Source organism: Rhinoderma darwinii, chromosome 5 (genome assembly GCF_050947455.1).
Source record: "Rhinoderma darwinii isolate aRhiDar2 chromosome 5, aRhiDar2.hap1, whole genome shotgun sequence".
Taxonomy (NCBI): domain Eukaryota; kingdom Metazoa; phylum Chordata; class Amphibia; order Anura; family Rhinodermatidae; genus Rhinoderma; species Rhinoderma darwinii.
This window is the reverse complement of record NC_134691.1, coordinates 101,393,961-101,410,010: the sequence shown is the minus strand read 5'-3', so window position 1 is coordinate 101,410,010 and position 16,050 is coordinate 101,393,961. Positions and strand designations below refer to the sequence as shown.

Below are 16,050 nucleotides of genomic sequence, written 5' to 3'. Positions count from 1 at the left end.
GCAGAGTACTCTAACATCTGGGACATGCCAGCAGAGGGTTCTAACATCTTACATATGACAGCAGAGTGCTCTAACATCTGGGACATGCCAGCAGAGGGTTCTAACATCTTGGAAATGGCAGGAGACAGCGCCAACATCTGGAACATATCAGCAGAGGGCTCAAACATCTTGGATATGCAAGCCAAGTATGTGGACATGCCAGCATAGTTCTAACAGCTTGGATATGATAGCAAAGTGTTCTAGCATCTGGGACATGCCAGCAGAGGGTTCTAACATCTTGGACATGACAACAAAGGGTTCTAACATTTGGAACATGCCAGGAGACAGCTCCAACATCAGGAACATGTAAGCAGAGTGCGCTAAGATTTGAGCAGCAGCCAAACTCTCAAACATCATGGAAATGCCAGCCAAGCACTCTAATATCAAGGACATGCGAGCAGAGGTTTCTAATATCGTGGACATGCCATTAGACGGTTCTAACATACTTTACATGCAAGCCGGGGCTCAAACATCTGGAGCATGCCAGCAGAGGGTTTTTACATCTTGGACATGCCAACCAAGCATGGTAATATCATGGACATGCCAGCTGAGCACTCTAACATCATAGATATGCCAGCCAAGCACTATAACATCTTGGGCATGCCAGCCAAGCATGATAATATCATGGACATGCCAGCCAAGCACTATAACATCTTGGACATGCCAGCAGAGGATTCTAACATCTGGGATATGCCAGCAGAGGGCTGAAACATCTGGGACATGCCAGCAGAGTGCTCAAACATTTTGGACATGCCAGTCAAGCACTCTAACATCTTGAACATGCCAGCAGAAAGTGCTAACATCTTGGACATACCAGCAGAGTGCCTTAACATCTTGGACATGCCAGCAGAGTGCAAAAACTTCTGAGACATGCAAGAAGAAGGCTCAAATATCTTGGACATGCCATAAAAACCAAAAACATGCCACATATACCAGGGCACCTCCACAAGCAGATAGATCAAGAACAAAATCTACGAGGAACAAAATAATGCTCACAGCAATATATATATGTATATATATATATATATATATATATATAAATTGACATTTTATCAGTTAAAAAGAAAGCAAAGGGAGAAGGGCAAAAGAAGGTGCGGCCCAACAACTACAATAGTATTGACAGCGAAACCCTGATGCCTGACCAAGCCGTACACAAACACTCATGTTGGGGATGTAATAAAGTAATATCCTATAAGTTGACAACAGGGAATATGGAAAAATATCGTAGTATAACACAGAGTCCCTGGGACTGCTGGGAATTGTATTTTCACAATTGTTAGAGTTCCTTCTCCACACAGCACAGGATACCCATGCTGGGCTTAGACTAGGTTGGCGTAAAAATGCGGCGGCCTAGCCTAAGGCCCATTAGTGACCTCAGTAAAAAGGCGTATTGCCGGTCACTAAGGGCTTAGCGATGTATGCCATTTTTTTGGTGCAAAAAATGGATGGAAAGTACACCAGCCAAGAGGTGGCATAAGGAAGAGAGAAGTGTCTAACATATCTAGTAAAATGCGCAAAATTTATCATACAGCGTGCAGCACTGTATTACATTTGGTGCCGTTTCTACCTGTCTGGTTTTATAGCATCTAATATTAGGACAGCATCAATAAATCTGCCCCATTGTTATAACGCTTTCTCTAGTTATCATATTGACATACACTGGTTGCATAGTAAATCTTGATAGGCAGTCTCGCTGTTTAGCCTACTATTCAACTATCCAGGTATATTGTTTTATTCTTAAAGGTACTCAAAAGTTATATTCAGAGAATGATTCATGCTGCCTTCCAAACGTATTCCTCCCTGATATCAAACACTGTGTCACCTTTAATTATCAATATTTACATTGAGTTCTGATTTCGTTCAGCGCTCCAGGGCAGGTGTCACAAGAAGCATGTCCTTATTCGAACCACAAATTCAAGAAAATACATTTCCCCAGTGCACAGATCACTACCTTCAATTTCACAGTACAATCAATTATTATTATTTTTTTTAATTGGCCAAAAAATAATACTACAGATAATACACAACACAGTATTGGTTGTCTGTAAAATTAGCATGCCTAGTAGTGGTTATTAATGTCGTACATACGTCCTATTAATCATCCCTTTTCCTTCTCAAAATGTCCCTTTTATTTATTTTATTTAATTTTTTTCAACATTAGTTTTTTATTGATTTTAAACACAGAATAAGGCCTCATGCACACGACCGTAAAAACTCCCGTTATTACGGGTCGTAATTACGACCCGTAATAACGGGCTCATAGACTTCTATTGGCGACGGGTGCCTTCCCGTTTTCTCACGGGAAGGTGCCCGTGCCGTTGAAAAAGATAGAACATGTCCTATTTCAGGCCGTAATAACGGCACGGACAGTCCATAGAAGTCTATGGAGCTCTCGTAATGACGGGTGGCTACATGTGTGCACCCGTCATTACGCCAGCGTTGCTAAGCGACGTCAGTAAATAGTCACTGTCCAGGGAGCTGAAAGAGTTAACTGATCGGCAGTAACTCTTTCAGCACCCTGGACAGTGACTACCGATCAGTATAAACCTGTAAAAAATAAAAATAAAAGACGTTCATACTTACCGAGAACTTCCTGCTTCCTCCAGTCCGGTCTCCCGCCCGTTGCCTTGGTGACGCGTCCCTCTCGACATCCGGCCCGACGTCCTGGATGACGTTTCAGGCCATGTGACCGCTGCAGCCAATCACAGGTCAATCACAGGCTGCAGCGGTCACATGGACTGCCGCGTCATCCAGGGATGTCGGGCTGGATGTGAAGAGAGGGACGCGTCACCAAGACAACGGCCGGGTAAGTATGAATTTCTTTAACTTTTATTACAGAAAGGGCTGTCCCTTCTCTCTATCCTGCACTGATAGAGAGAAGGGGCTGCCGATTAGTGCAGTGCTATTTTGCCGCCAAAAACGTGCCCGTAAATACGGGTCTAATACGGGTGACACCGGACCCATATTTACGGGCACGGGTTCGTAAATACTGGTGCAAAACGGGTCAAATACGTGTGACACCGGACCCGTATTTACGCCAGTATTTACGGGTGGAAAAAAATACGGTCGTGTGCATGAGGCCTAACACTGTTGTACAAATGCATATAAAATGTACCATCAAGAAGATGATCAAAGAACAAAATAATACAATCCAGTACATCTGAGGTAGGCAGTATGAAATACAATCTTGGAGGGGAGGGTGAGAAGGGAAGGGGAGGAACAGGGAAACAAGGAAAAATTTCAGTAGAACATTCGTATATCCCTTATTGTGTTACATCAAAATTAACAACAGCACCAATTATAGTCATAGTGTGGAAGCACCGAGTTACCTTAATATGCCTCAACCTGGGAACATGTCAATCCACCTTTGCCACTGGGCCTTAAACCTACTCATTCTGTTCTGTCGGAGTGCAAATAATCTTTCATATACACAATGGGATGAGACATTTTCTATAATCTCTCTCAAGGAAGGGACCGAGACTGACTTCCAATTTTTGGCCACCAATAGTTTAACTGAGAGACATATATGGCAGACCAGGGCTCTATCTTCCGGTGAAATTGTGCCCATATTCAGGGACAGAAGGGCTATATCTGCGCTTGGTGTCAGCTGAACCCCCAACAGTCTAGAACCCAGATTGAAAACTGAGACCCACACTGGGGCGATAGTGGGGCATTCCCACAAAATGTGATGTAGGGTCCCTACCCCTCCGCACCCCCTCCAGGATCCAGGGCTAGCCCCGGGAAATATCTTGGATATTTGAAGTGGCGTACAATACCATCGCAACACAAGTTTGTGATAAACTTCCAGGAGGTTTGCGTTCATGGTAGATCTAAGCGTCCACTTAATAGCCCTGGACCATTTCTCTATGGAGTAAGTGGATCCCAAGTCCTTCTCCCACTGTTCCATTTGTGAATTTTTAGTCATCATCGTATCCCCCAGAAGCACTTCATAGAAGGACTTCGTTAAGTTAGACTCTATTGCGGAGGGTTCGAATAGCAGATGGTATAGCCTGGAGGGAATGCAGACCTGGGCGTGGGCCCATGACGGGAGGAGATGTCGAATCTGTAAGTCCTTAAAAATGGAGTGAGAAATGGCATATTCCGCCCTTAATTCTGAGAAGGATTTAATCCGGTTGTAATGGCAGGAAGGAGGTGAAGGGAAAGTGAGCCCTAATCTACCCACCGCCCTGTCCCTGCCTACTTGCAACGACCCGCCCTAGGCGACGGGGTACAACTGGGCGGCGGTCCCTACGCTGTCTAAGTGCACGGGAGAACAAACAGGGAACACGCAAGGGAAGGGGCAGTAGCCCACGGAACGCCACGAGGAAACGGAGCGGTGAATGAGTTGTCAGGACCAGGATGAAGTGAAGTATACCCAAGTGAGCACGGAGGAGGAAGCAAGCCGGAGGCAAAGCAAAGCGGGTTAAGCAGAACAGCAGCAAGGCAGAAGCACGGCAGAAGCAGGCTGGAGCAAGCAGCAGTGAGGCCAGGAATCCAGAAAAATTACAAGCACTGAGGAGGAGAACACAGCAGGTAATAAAGGACAGGGGGCGGAGCTAACTCCGACTGACCAGGCCGCGATAGGCTCTCCCACTCCTGAGCCTGCCACCCTGGTTGGTGGGAGATGGTGTCAGTCGAACAGGTCTGGCCTCAGGTGTGGATTGATTAATCCCAGGAGTATACCTAGACGTAGTACCTGGCAGATCCCTAACAACGGTCCTCCCGATAGAGATCTTCCAGTGTCTCCACTCCCAACATAGCCCAATTACGCAAATTCAGATCAGGTATTAAAAGCTCAAGAGCATCTAGTGGTAAGAAAAGCTTGCACACCGAAGTAGAGGAGGGTATCAATGTCAAAATATGTCTCCATGCTTGTAGCGAAACTCGTACCGTGGGGAATTTAGGAAGTACCTTCTTAGGAAATTTTGCATTGATTAAAAGTAGCGAGGAAAGATGGGCATCCCCCATCAGGTGTCGTTCAATCGTAGGCCAACTAGAGCCAGAGAATGTAGTGCACCAATATCGCAATTGTCGGATCACTATAGCCTTATGATAAGCCTCTAAGCTCGGCACCCCCAGCCCTCCTCTCTGCCTATGTATGTAAAGGCGGTGTCTGGCTATCCGAGGTTTCTTATCTTTCCATATAAACCGCATCAGCTGATCCTGTAACTTCCGAAGGATGAAGGCCGGCAGAGGCGCCACTACTGTCCTAAAAACATAGAGTATCTTGGGGAGGATAAGCATTTTATACAGAATTACTCGGCCCATCCAGGACGGTTCTGTGTCCGACAGGCGTTTCAATTCGTCTTGCAATTTATCGAGGAGAGGGAGAATATTAATATGGGCTAGTTTAGAGGTTGGAGAGCACAATTTTATGCCTAAATATGGAATCGACATCTCCTCCCAACCAAACGGAAACTCCCTCTGAATAGCTTGTCGCAGTGTCAGTGGTATGGCTACTCCCAATAACTTAGAAGCATTCACTTTATAATAGGATACTTTGCCAAATTGTGATAAAATCTCTGCAACTCTGCGGAGAGAGGACAGCTGGTCTGTGAGGGTCAGTATGACATCGTCTGCAAGCAATCCAATTTTATGCTGTCGATGTCCTACAGATATCCCCCGTACTCCCATATCCATCCGTATCAATTCTGCCATTGGCTCCATTACCATGGTAAAAAGCACGGGAGACAATGGGCAGCCCTGTCTCGTTCCATTAGTAATATTAAATGGCTCAGACAGCATCCCGTTAGCCAACACCCGGGCGGAAGGTGTGGAGTACAGAGCCCCAATCGCCCCCAGTATGGATCCAGAAAACCCAAATCGCTTCATAGTCTCAAAGGCAAATCCCCAATGGATCCTATCGAACGCCTTCTCCGCATCCAGAGTAAGGAGAACAGAGGGCGTCCGACCAGCCTCCACCCTAGAAATTAAATTTATAATGCGCCTTGTGCCATCTGGCGCCTGTCTCCCTTTAGTGAAACCCACTTGATCATTATGAATTACTGTGGGAAGTATCGTCAAGAGACGTTGGGCCAATAATTTTGCATAAAGCTTCGTATCACAATTTAGCAATGAGATGGGTCGGAAATTAGCCGAGAGAGTCGGAGGCTTCCCTTGTTTTGGAATCGTTACAATGGTAGCCTGCAACATCTCGGTCGGGAGGCTTCCCCTAGCTATGGCCGCGTTAAAAATACGAGCTAAATAAGGGGCCAAAATAGATTCATTAAATTTGTAATATTCAGATGAGAACCCATCCGGTCCCGGGGCCTTACCTGGTTTAGCTAGTCTTATAACTTTGGACACCTTGTCCGGTAGGATAGGAGTGTTTAGTTGGTCAAGTTGAAGAGCAGTTATTTTAGGCAGCTGAATCTGATCTAGGAATGTATCTATTGCCTCTGCCGTAGGCGGTACTATCATGGGGTCGTCTTGTAAATTATACAATTTGGAGTAGAACTGGCTAAACCTGTCTGCAATACCTTGAGGATTCGAGATCTTTGGCTCAGTTCCTTCCGCTATCAAAAACGGTATCTTAGACTTCTGCCGTTTTTGTTTAACTCTATTCGCCATATATTTACTCGCCTTATTATGTGAGGTGTAGTAGGTCATGCGAAGGGAGGTCAAACTTTTGTCAAAGTCTGCTACCAGTATTTCTCTCAATTCCTGTCTTAGTTTAGCCAGAGCGTCATGAACCGTGAGAGACGGGGAGGATTGCTGTTGCATCTCTAGGGTCTTAATCTGTGCTAGTATGCGATCTGTGTTTCTCTGTTTTTGTTTTTTATAATGGGAACTCTGTTGGATCAAGAGACCGCGCATCACCGCCTTATGGGCATTCCACAACACAAATGGGTCTATGTCCGGGGAATCGTTTAGGTCAAAGTAATCCTGTATCTGAGAGGAAATACGTCCTCTATATTGGGTCAAGGCCATCAAAAAGGTATTGTTCCTCCATGACCTGTGAGGGCGAGTCCAGGGTGTCAACGCCACCTGCATGGAGACCGGGGCATGGTCCGACCAAGTAATCTCTCCCACGTCAGCTTTTATCACTGAATTCAGCAGCCACTTATCTACCAGAAATAGGTCTATCCTAGAGAAGGTGTGGTGACAAGGCGAGTAAAAGGTGAATTCTCTAGTCGAAGCATTATGACATCTAAATACGTCATATACTTCCTGTAGCTGAGCCCACTTCGACAAAGTAGGGAGAGACCTCTTGCTCCTACTGGTGGAATCTAAAATTCTGTCTGGAATGATATTGAAATCTCCGCATAAGATAAGCTGCCCCTGTTGGATTTTACGGACTTTCCGTATGGTTTTGTTTAGAAATCTGATCTGAGAAGCATTAGGGGCATATATATTGACTAGGTGTGATTAGGGTATCATTAATGGAGCATATCAGAGCAAGAAATCTCCCCCCAACATCCACTCGGGAGTCCACTAATTTAAAATCCAACGTATCCCTGATGGCTATCAGGACCCCAGCCTTTTTCCGTTCAGCATTAGACATAAAGACATGGGGAAATCTAGAATTTGCAAAGGTCGGACATTTCGATTGCTGAAAATGTGTTTCCTGCAGACACATAATATCCGCACTAGACTTCAGAGCCTCCTTCCAGGCCGACAACCTTTTAAAAGGACTATTCAGACCCTTAACATTAAGGGACATTATCTTAACCGCCATAATCCCTATTACAGAGCTGCAATATAACATAGGTAAGGCACTGTATCAATTCTACATTGCGTACTTGGACAATACTGAAAAGGATATTCTTGAAAAAGCTGTTTGGGTGAGACAACCGGGAAGACAACCGGGAAAAACAGAAACACAAAAATCTGTATTCGTATTGGAAAAACAACATTCCCTGGAACCAGGAACAGTTCCAGTAGGATCCCATCAACCTTGGCGATCCCGTAAAGGTTTCGGGGGTGAAAGTTCGACCAGATGAGACTCAACCTCACTTTTAGCCAATAAAGCCAGTCTTTCAGCGAGCTTCAGTATTCCTCGACCACTCTGGGGGGATCCTCGCCGGTCCCCTAGAAGATGATTTCCGCTGTGGGCCAGAGAGCTGGAAACCCCAGTCCGACATCAATTTATCCCCGTCAGCAGGCTTGAACAGGACATGAGTACGATCATCTTTCCGTATCAACAGCTTAGTAGGGAAGCCCCACTTATAGGGTATTTTATGATTCCGTAGCAACAGGGTTACCGGAGAGAAGGCCCTCCTTGCTTGTAATGTAGCCTGCGATAGATCCGCATAGAGATGGACGCCACCATATGGATCTGGTAAAGGCTGCCTTTTTCGCGCAGCAAACATCAGGGCCTCTTTCACATGAAAAAAATGAATGCGGGAGATCACGTCACGTGGGATGTCAGCCGGCAGAGCCTTGGGTTTAGGCAAACGGTGAGCGCGATCTATAATCCAATCCGGAGGGTGGGTGTCAGGCAAGAGGGTTTTGATCAGCTTCTGGAGATAACCCTGAAGATCCGCTTGTGCCACCGATTCAGGAATGCCCCGAAACTTAACATTGTTCCGCCTGTTCCGATCCTCCATATCCGCCATTTTGCTTTTCATAACCTCCATCTCCTCCTCTAAAACATAATGCGCATCAACCAGATCGTTATGGGCCTGTATGAAATCTCCCATCTTGTTCTCCACATGATCCACTCTAGCACCCAGATCTTCTATGGAAGTATTAAGCTTGGCAGTGATTTTGGCCATATCCTGTTGCAAAGATCCTCTGAGCGCCATTACAATGCCTTTAATAAACTTTTCTGACGCCACCTGGTCTGTGGTGGGCAGATTAGATATGGGGTCTCCCTCCTGTGCAGCATCTTCCTCCGAGAACCGTGGGCTCTGTCTATCAGGGTTGTCTATACAGCGCTGGATCCTACCCTCTCTCCCTTTTTTCTACTTGCAATCCGTGTGCCGACACGAGGAACCGGGCGCTTTCAACGACACACAGGTGTGTGTCAGGTGAGCTGGAGGATTCCTCCACATGCTTTTGTCTATAGCCCCTTCTTCCTCCCTCTCCAGCCTCCGTTCCTCTGCCCTGTCAGCTTGGGGTGTTTGCAAGAGGCTAGATGCGGATAGAGTGTCTCCCTCTCTCTCCTTAGATCCCTGTCTGGGGCACACCGGAGTGTGTGAAGACTCACCCAGAGAGACCGCAGGGGAAGCTGGTCCCGAGTCCCTGCCACCAGCGCCGGAATCTCCTGGGGAGTTAGAGCCGGCGCCATCTTGGATGCCGTCCCGCCTCATGCTGCGGGTAGAGAAGAAGTCTGTCAGGCGCTTCGGGCCGTATTTGTTGCCCCTCTTCCTGGTCATCATCTCGCCTGCACTCCGGGGATCCGGGAAATGCCAGGTAAGTCAGCTTTCGGTCGCTTAATCTCCGTTGCTTCGAGGTCTGAGGACGGAGCTCCGAGCTAAGCGTCCGCCACAGTCAGAATCCAGCAAAATGTCCCTTTTATTGATCATCCATAGAGCTTCATTATTTTTATAAGCTGCTTTACTTTACATTAGTGTTACAATATTTTGTTTAGGTTTAGTGTTTATTATATTTTTTTTTTTTTTGTGCCATTGTACAAAATGCTGAAGAGATAATGAGATTTATTTCAGAAATATAACCTCAGGAGAACATTCAGCTGCTTTGGTGCTGGAGACAAGGGACCAATTGTAATTTTTCCCACTTTTTTCCCGTTGTTCACAAAGTTGTAATTTATACTAAACATGAGTAACAGACAATGGAAGGGGCACTACTGACAGCATTTGTACCCCTTTCCTGTTAGCTGGAGCATCAGCCATGCTAGTGGCCAGCTAAGTCTCTGGAGTCCCTTTCTGGTCACCTGCCTTGTCTGCTGGTATGGTTGGAGGAAGGACTCTAAGGTCAGGGCAAGTAAAACAATTAGAGAGAGGAACAGTATGGATGTACACTACATGGCTAAAAGTATGTGGACACCTGAACATCACACCTATATGAGCCTGCTGGAAAGTCTATTGCAAAACCACAGCTGTTAGTATGGAGAGGGGCTCCCTTTATAACAGCCTCCACTTCTGGGAAAGTTTCTACAAGATGTTGGAGAGTGTCTGTAGGAATTTGTGCCAGTTCAGCCAAAAGGGCATTTGTGAGGTCAGACACTGATGTTGAAGGACAAGGTCTGGCTCGAAATCGGTGATCCAATTCATCCCAAAGGTGGTTGGTCAGGGCTCTCTGCAGGCCACACGAGTTCCTCCACACCAGACTCGCTAAACACGTCTTTATGGACCTTGCTTTGTGCACTTGGACACAGTCATGCTGGAACAGGAAAGGGCTTTCCCAAAACTTTTACAGCAAAGTTGCAAGCATACAACTGTCTAAAATGTCTTTGTATGCTGTAGTATTAACATTATCCTTTACTAGAAATAAGAAGCCTAGCCCAAACCCTGAAAAACAGTCCAAAACCATTATCCCTCCACAAAATTTTATAGTAGGTACTATTCATTCCAGTATATAGCGTTCTTATGGCATCCGCCAAACTCAGATTCATCAGACTGCCAGATTGTCAAATGTCAGAGTCCGGTATCAGTATGCTTTACACCACTCCAGATGGCGCTTGGCATTGCGCATGAATGTAGGTTTGAGTGCACCTGCTCAACCATGGAAACCCATTTCAGTTGTTGTGCTGATGTGACTTCCAGAGCCAGTTTCAAACTCTGTAGCGACTAATGCCACTGAGGATAGGTGATGTTTAAGCGCCATGCTCTTCAGCACTTGGCGGCCTTGCTCTGTGAGTTTGCGGGGTCTACTGCTTCGTGGCTGAACTGCCTTTGCTCCAAGACGCTTCCACTTGAAAATAATAGCACATACAGGTGACTGGGCAGATCTAGCAGATCAGATATTTCACAAACTGACTTGTGGCAATGCTGGCATCCTAGGACAGTGCCACAATGAGCTCTTCGGAACGACCAATGCTACCAATGTTTGTTTATAGAGATTGCATTGATTTGTGCTTGATTTTATGTACCGGTTTGCCATAGGTGTGTTTGAAAGATAGGAATTAATTTATTAGGAAAGGCATCCACGTACTTTAGCCCATATACAGTTACAAGAAAAAAAAAATAGCTGGATTTCTGCATTTAATACTAATAAAATGTGGTCGGTTTGTTATCTAAGTCACATTCTATTAATGCCCCTGCACTTGACATACGGTATCTAGTAATATGAATCGAAAGAGTAGTTTTCCTCCTCCAAAGAAATACAACTTCACAGAAATCAGAAATATCTGTGTACTTTTTTCTTGTGTTATTTATTATTTACTCTCCAAAGCACGTCCTGATATCCATTGAAGTATAGGTGCCATCAGAGCCGGCCTTGGGCCCCATGTACATGACCGTAAAATCGCCTGTAATTTTGGACCGTAATTTCTATGGCCGATGGACACCTTCCCGTATGTCTACGGGAGACTGTCCGTGACATAGAAACCCGCCGAAAAAATAGGACATGTCCTATTTTTTTATTTTACGGACCGTGCTCCTATAATTTATAATGGGAGCACGGCCCGTAAAAACGGCCGGCTGTCCGCGGCTGGCCATGCTCGTAATTACGGGTCATAATTACGGGCACGGTCGTGTGCACGAAGCCTGAGTGTTTGCCTTTTGTACAGACACAGAACGTTTAGTATTTCATTGATGGCTGTTTTATTATTGTAGCAGCCTCCTCACTATAGTTGAATCCCTCTGTTTTAACTGAAAGGAGATTTTATCAAATAAAGTGCTCCAAACACCGGTACAATTAGGGTTCATGCACACTGCAATATTATGGATCCATGTTGTACGGATCCCATAATACGGTGTCTATAGCCTGAGCACACAGAGGTTTAAATGTGTGACATGTAATACCACATTTTCCTTCCAGCTCCCAGACTTGCTACATTAAGAAAAGAGGTTTTCTTGATTGGACAACCCCTTTAAGGGTATCAACGTAAAAGCCAAGAACCTGCAAAGAACACGTACTTATTCCACAGCTATATGTGACTGCTTCTCACATTCACTACACATTCCTTTATGCTGTTTTCTCAATGTTAACCCAGTTTTCCTCATAGTCAAATTAAATCTGAGAAATGTATCTTCATATCTTCTATTTTCTTGAGGTAGCTTTGGACTTTGAACATCATCTAGTGAATGTAATGTAGGAATATGTGTTCAGGGGGTTACAGTCCTTTTTTGCGATTTTCTAGCATTTTCCAATTGTTTTCTAAAGTGATAAATAAGGTGTTTTGGTGGTTTTAATTGAATTACAAATTAGTTGTATGTTTTATTTTTTCTACTAAAGTTCTGTGGTCTCTCACATCTCAGCCTATAATAATGGGACTGGTAAGTGCTATTACAATTAATAGGTTGCCCACTGCCCAGGGGTATAGGGAAGAACACCAGCACTTAAATACCAGGCTAGTATTCTTGGTAGCTTTTAGGAGCATGCTGTGTCTTTCTCTGCCTTTTCCCCACTTTTCTCTTTATTCTTCTTGAAAATAATCAAATCCCCTTTTTATTTATTACACACGGAAAGAGGTTGAAGCGTTTTCTGTTCATTTTATAACAACTTCTCTCTGTTCTTTGAATAAACATGGAAATGCACTTTGATAACATTTACTACAGATCATGGCCAAACGTCTCCTCTTTTTCTTTTTATTTTAACCTCGTAAGATGTTCATGTCCTCACACCTTTCGTACTTAGATATAGTACAGCACCCACACTTCTAGCGTTCCTTGCCATTAGGGCACCACTTTAATGACTTTCCAAGCATAGGCTACGCGTACATGTTTGAAGTGTCCTGCCAAATGTATGCCCCTGACATATGCAACTAAATGCCTATATAAAACCACCGAACGTTCATCAGCGGTTAAAAAAGTATTTTTGTGAAGCAGTCACATGGTAGGTGGACAATAACAGCAAGGAGAAGAAATGAAGTAAACTGTTACACAAAAATAAAAGCACAGGAGGCCAGTTCTTCATTACTTACTCAGACAAACTGGGTACCCGTAGTAGCCTTCTGCACACCTTTCACAGCTGTTTCCGCTGAATTTGGACTTGCAGTAGCACCTTCCTGACCCTTCCTCACATCCATCTGAATGTTCTGGGTTACAGCTGCAAGCTTGGGAACATTAATATTCTTAATTAACCATTATTAATGATGGAGTAATCTTTACTTTTATGTAACTAAATAAACATCATAGGAGTTCCATAGCAAAGCTAAGTTTAAAAAGACACAAGATATCTACATGGAGGAGGAAGCCAAATAATATTATCATGTAATAATAAGTGTGGAAGTCAAAAGTCCTTAACCAGGAAGAGAAGAAGCGTTATAATATTGGTTCCCATCAACTGTATAGTCAGTTTCTCAAGAAGAAAAGAAGACTATAAAAGTAATGAAGAAACTATAACAGTATAAAATGTCTTAACACTTTATATATAGTTCATGCAGAACGAAGATAGGGCATGTCCCTTCTTTTTCCTGCGAGCCGGTTTTTCCGCCCGCGGGAAAAAAACGCCTCCGTCTTCCATTGAAATCAATGGAAGGCATTTTCGGCCGTTTTTTGGCGCGTTTTCTGACGTTTTCTGTGCCAAAAAACTCTGTGTGAAATGGCCCTAAAGGCAACCAACAAGAAACTGTTAGAAATTAAAGACTTACGTATGCAACCTTGTGGAGCTTCTTTCAGGACTCCATAGGGCCGAAAATATCCTATAGCACACTTCTCACAATTTACACCTGCTGTGTTATGCTGCAAGTGTGAAAAAAACACACAAAAAAGACACACATATTTGCATCACTTATTGAACAGTATTATCACAGACTTACATAATATCAAATGTAATGACTGGAATATTCAAAGACATTTCTGTGAAACAATTTCCTTTGATTTATTAGTTTAAAAACGTACCTAACCTTTCAGGCTACTTTACAGAAAAAGCTGTGATGTATAAACATGAGGAATAATACAATGTCTGCCCATTATATGACTTGTATATAGCATTTGTTTTTAGCAGTTTTACCCTCTGCAGGCTGCGTGAGAAGTGCTAGCCAAATCGAATAGCAGAGAAGAGGGTCTCAGACCACCGAAGGACAGTGTGTATCAGGTAGTCTGAGAAGCACTGCAGCCATCTTGGATTACAACAGAGGGGACCTGGGAATTGTTTGATCAGTATCACAAGCAGCTCAACGTAGAGAACCAAGTAAGTAAACTCTGCATTCCCTAGAAAAGTTTTATTTTTTACATAAAATCAGTTGGCCACATTAAAGTCTGGTCTCAGGAAAAAACAATAAATGTGATGGGTATATGGAGTAATATTACCTGGCGCCCTCCAATTGCCCCCCAGTGCCGTGAATCTGCCATTTAAGGGTCCCCTATGTGTTGTCCCAAAATGGCCATAGAGCTTCTCAGACTGAATCTAACACACTCCCTCTGTTCACGGATTAGACAGAACTGCTCACGTGACTAGCTTTGGCCAATCCCAGAACAGTGGGAGTGTCTCAGACTCATAGTCTAAGGCCTAGTTCACACTGAGCTTTGTGCAGGCAGAAAATTCAGTCTGGAAAAATCAGCTCCATTTTCTATGCACCACACGTGTTTTTTGGCACATTTTTTTACCACGGTTTTTTAAAGTGTTCTTTACCCCTTTCTTCAACACGTGCATTTTTCCCCAAAAAAGTGGCTGTTTTTTTTCCATCTTCCATTGCTTTCAATGGGGTTTTTAAAGCGGAAAATGCCTCAAAATAGGTCATGTCGCTTTTTTTCCCCTCCTCCTCCCATTCAAATCAAGGGGAAGCGGTTTTCGGCCTTTTTTCGGTTTCCGCGTCAAAAAACGCGCCAAAAAACTCCATGCGAACAGGGCCTAGGAAGCGCTGCAGCCATTTTAGAACAGCACAGAGAAGACCCTAAAACAGCGAACCTACGGCAGAGGGGAGCAACTGGAGGGTATCAGGTGATATCACTCCATATATTCCATCATATTTAAAATGCTCTCCCAGGACCCCAAGCTACACAATATAGCTCATCTTGTTCTGTCACTTCTTGTTCTGTGAAAAGGCTATGTTATAGGTGTTAGAAAAACAAGATAACATTCCCCAATCTGACTCCTTTCCATGGCCCTCCTTTTAGATTAGTCATCAGAATAAGATTCCCTCACACTCCGTCTCTTCATGTCCGTCATACACGGATACTGGCTGGTGACCGGCTCATGCAGCTTTATGTTACCACCGCATGTGTATAAAAATGTCTGGACCATTGTACAGAACAAACACTGTTACACTTTGTGTCTCCCTTATGTCCTCATAGATTGTAAGCTCTTGTGATCAGGGTCCTTACTCCTCAGGTTTGAATTGTAAATTAACTTTGTCACTATGTAATGTCTGATATGGTTTGTTTCATGTTCCCTCTAAATTGTAAAGTGCTGCGTAATATGTTGGCGCTATATAAATAAAGATTATTATTATTATAAGATCATTATATAATGATAATGTCTAGTATTCAAGTAATCTATAAAAACTGTTTATGGAAATGATCAAAATAAAACATTTGCAAAACAAAACTAAGGCTGTGTTCACATTGAGTTTTCCGCAGGAGGAAAATTCTGCCTCAAAATTCTGTTTGGGATTTTGTGGCAGATTTTGTCCTTCCTGCACGTCGTTTCGCCGCGTGAACAGGCCCAAACAGTGGCATGAATTTACTTCTTGAAAAACAATCTTTTGTCACAGGTCTATGTCTGTAGAAGGGATCGTTTCAATAAATGATACTATTAAAGTAAACAGTTTCTTAGATAATGTTCTGAATGAAGAAACTATTTTTAAAGTTTACACTCAAGTTTTCCATCTCATTCACTCATCATACTATGCAGCAATGCAAGGAGGGACAGTGACAACTCTTAGGTCCCTTTAGGTGTGCCGACTAGTGTCACCCAACAATTTGTCAAACCGGGTATGGGAAAATTGAACTTGGAATATGGAGCGGATTCCAGACATACAAGACAAAAGTGCCAATCTTT

At 44.0% G+C, this 16,050-nt stretch overlaps 1 protein-coding gene across 1 annotated transcript in view; it reads right to left on the bottom strand.

Annotated features, from left to right (window-relative positions):
* Positions 1-16,050, bottom strand: part of LAMA3 (laminin subunit alpha 3) — a 246,562-nt gene that overhangs the window by 170,155 nt on the left and 60,357 nt on the right. Inside the window, exons 9-10 of the mRNA XM_075826335.1 lie at positions 13,700-13,790; positions 13,031-13,162 (exon numbers count right to left, since the gene is read on the bottom strand). Of these exons, the coding sequence (XP_075682450.1) occupies positions 13,031-13,162; positions 13,700-13,790 (223 nt within the window). The remainder of the gene's footprint in view (positions 1-13,030; positions 13,163-13,699; positions 13,791-16,050) is intronic.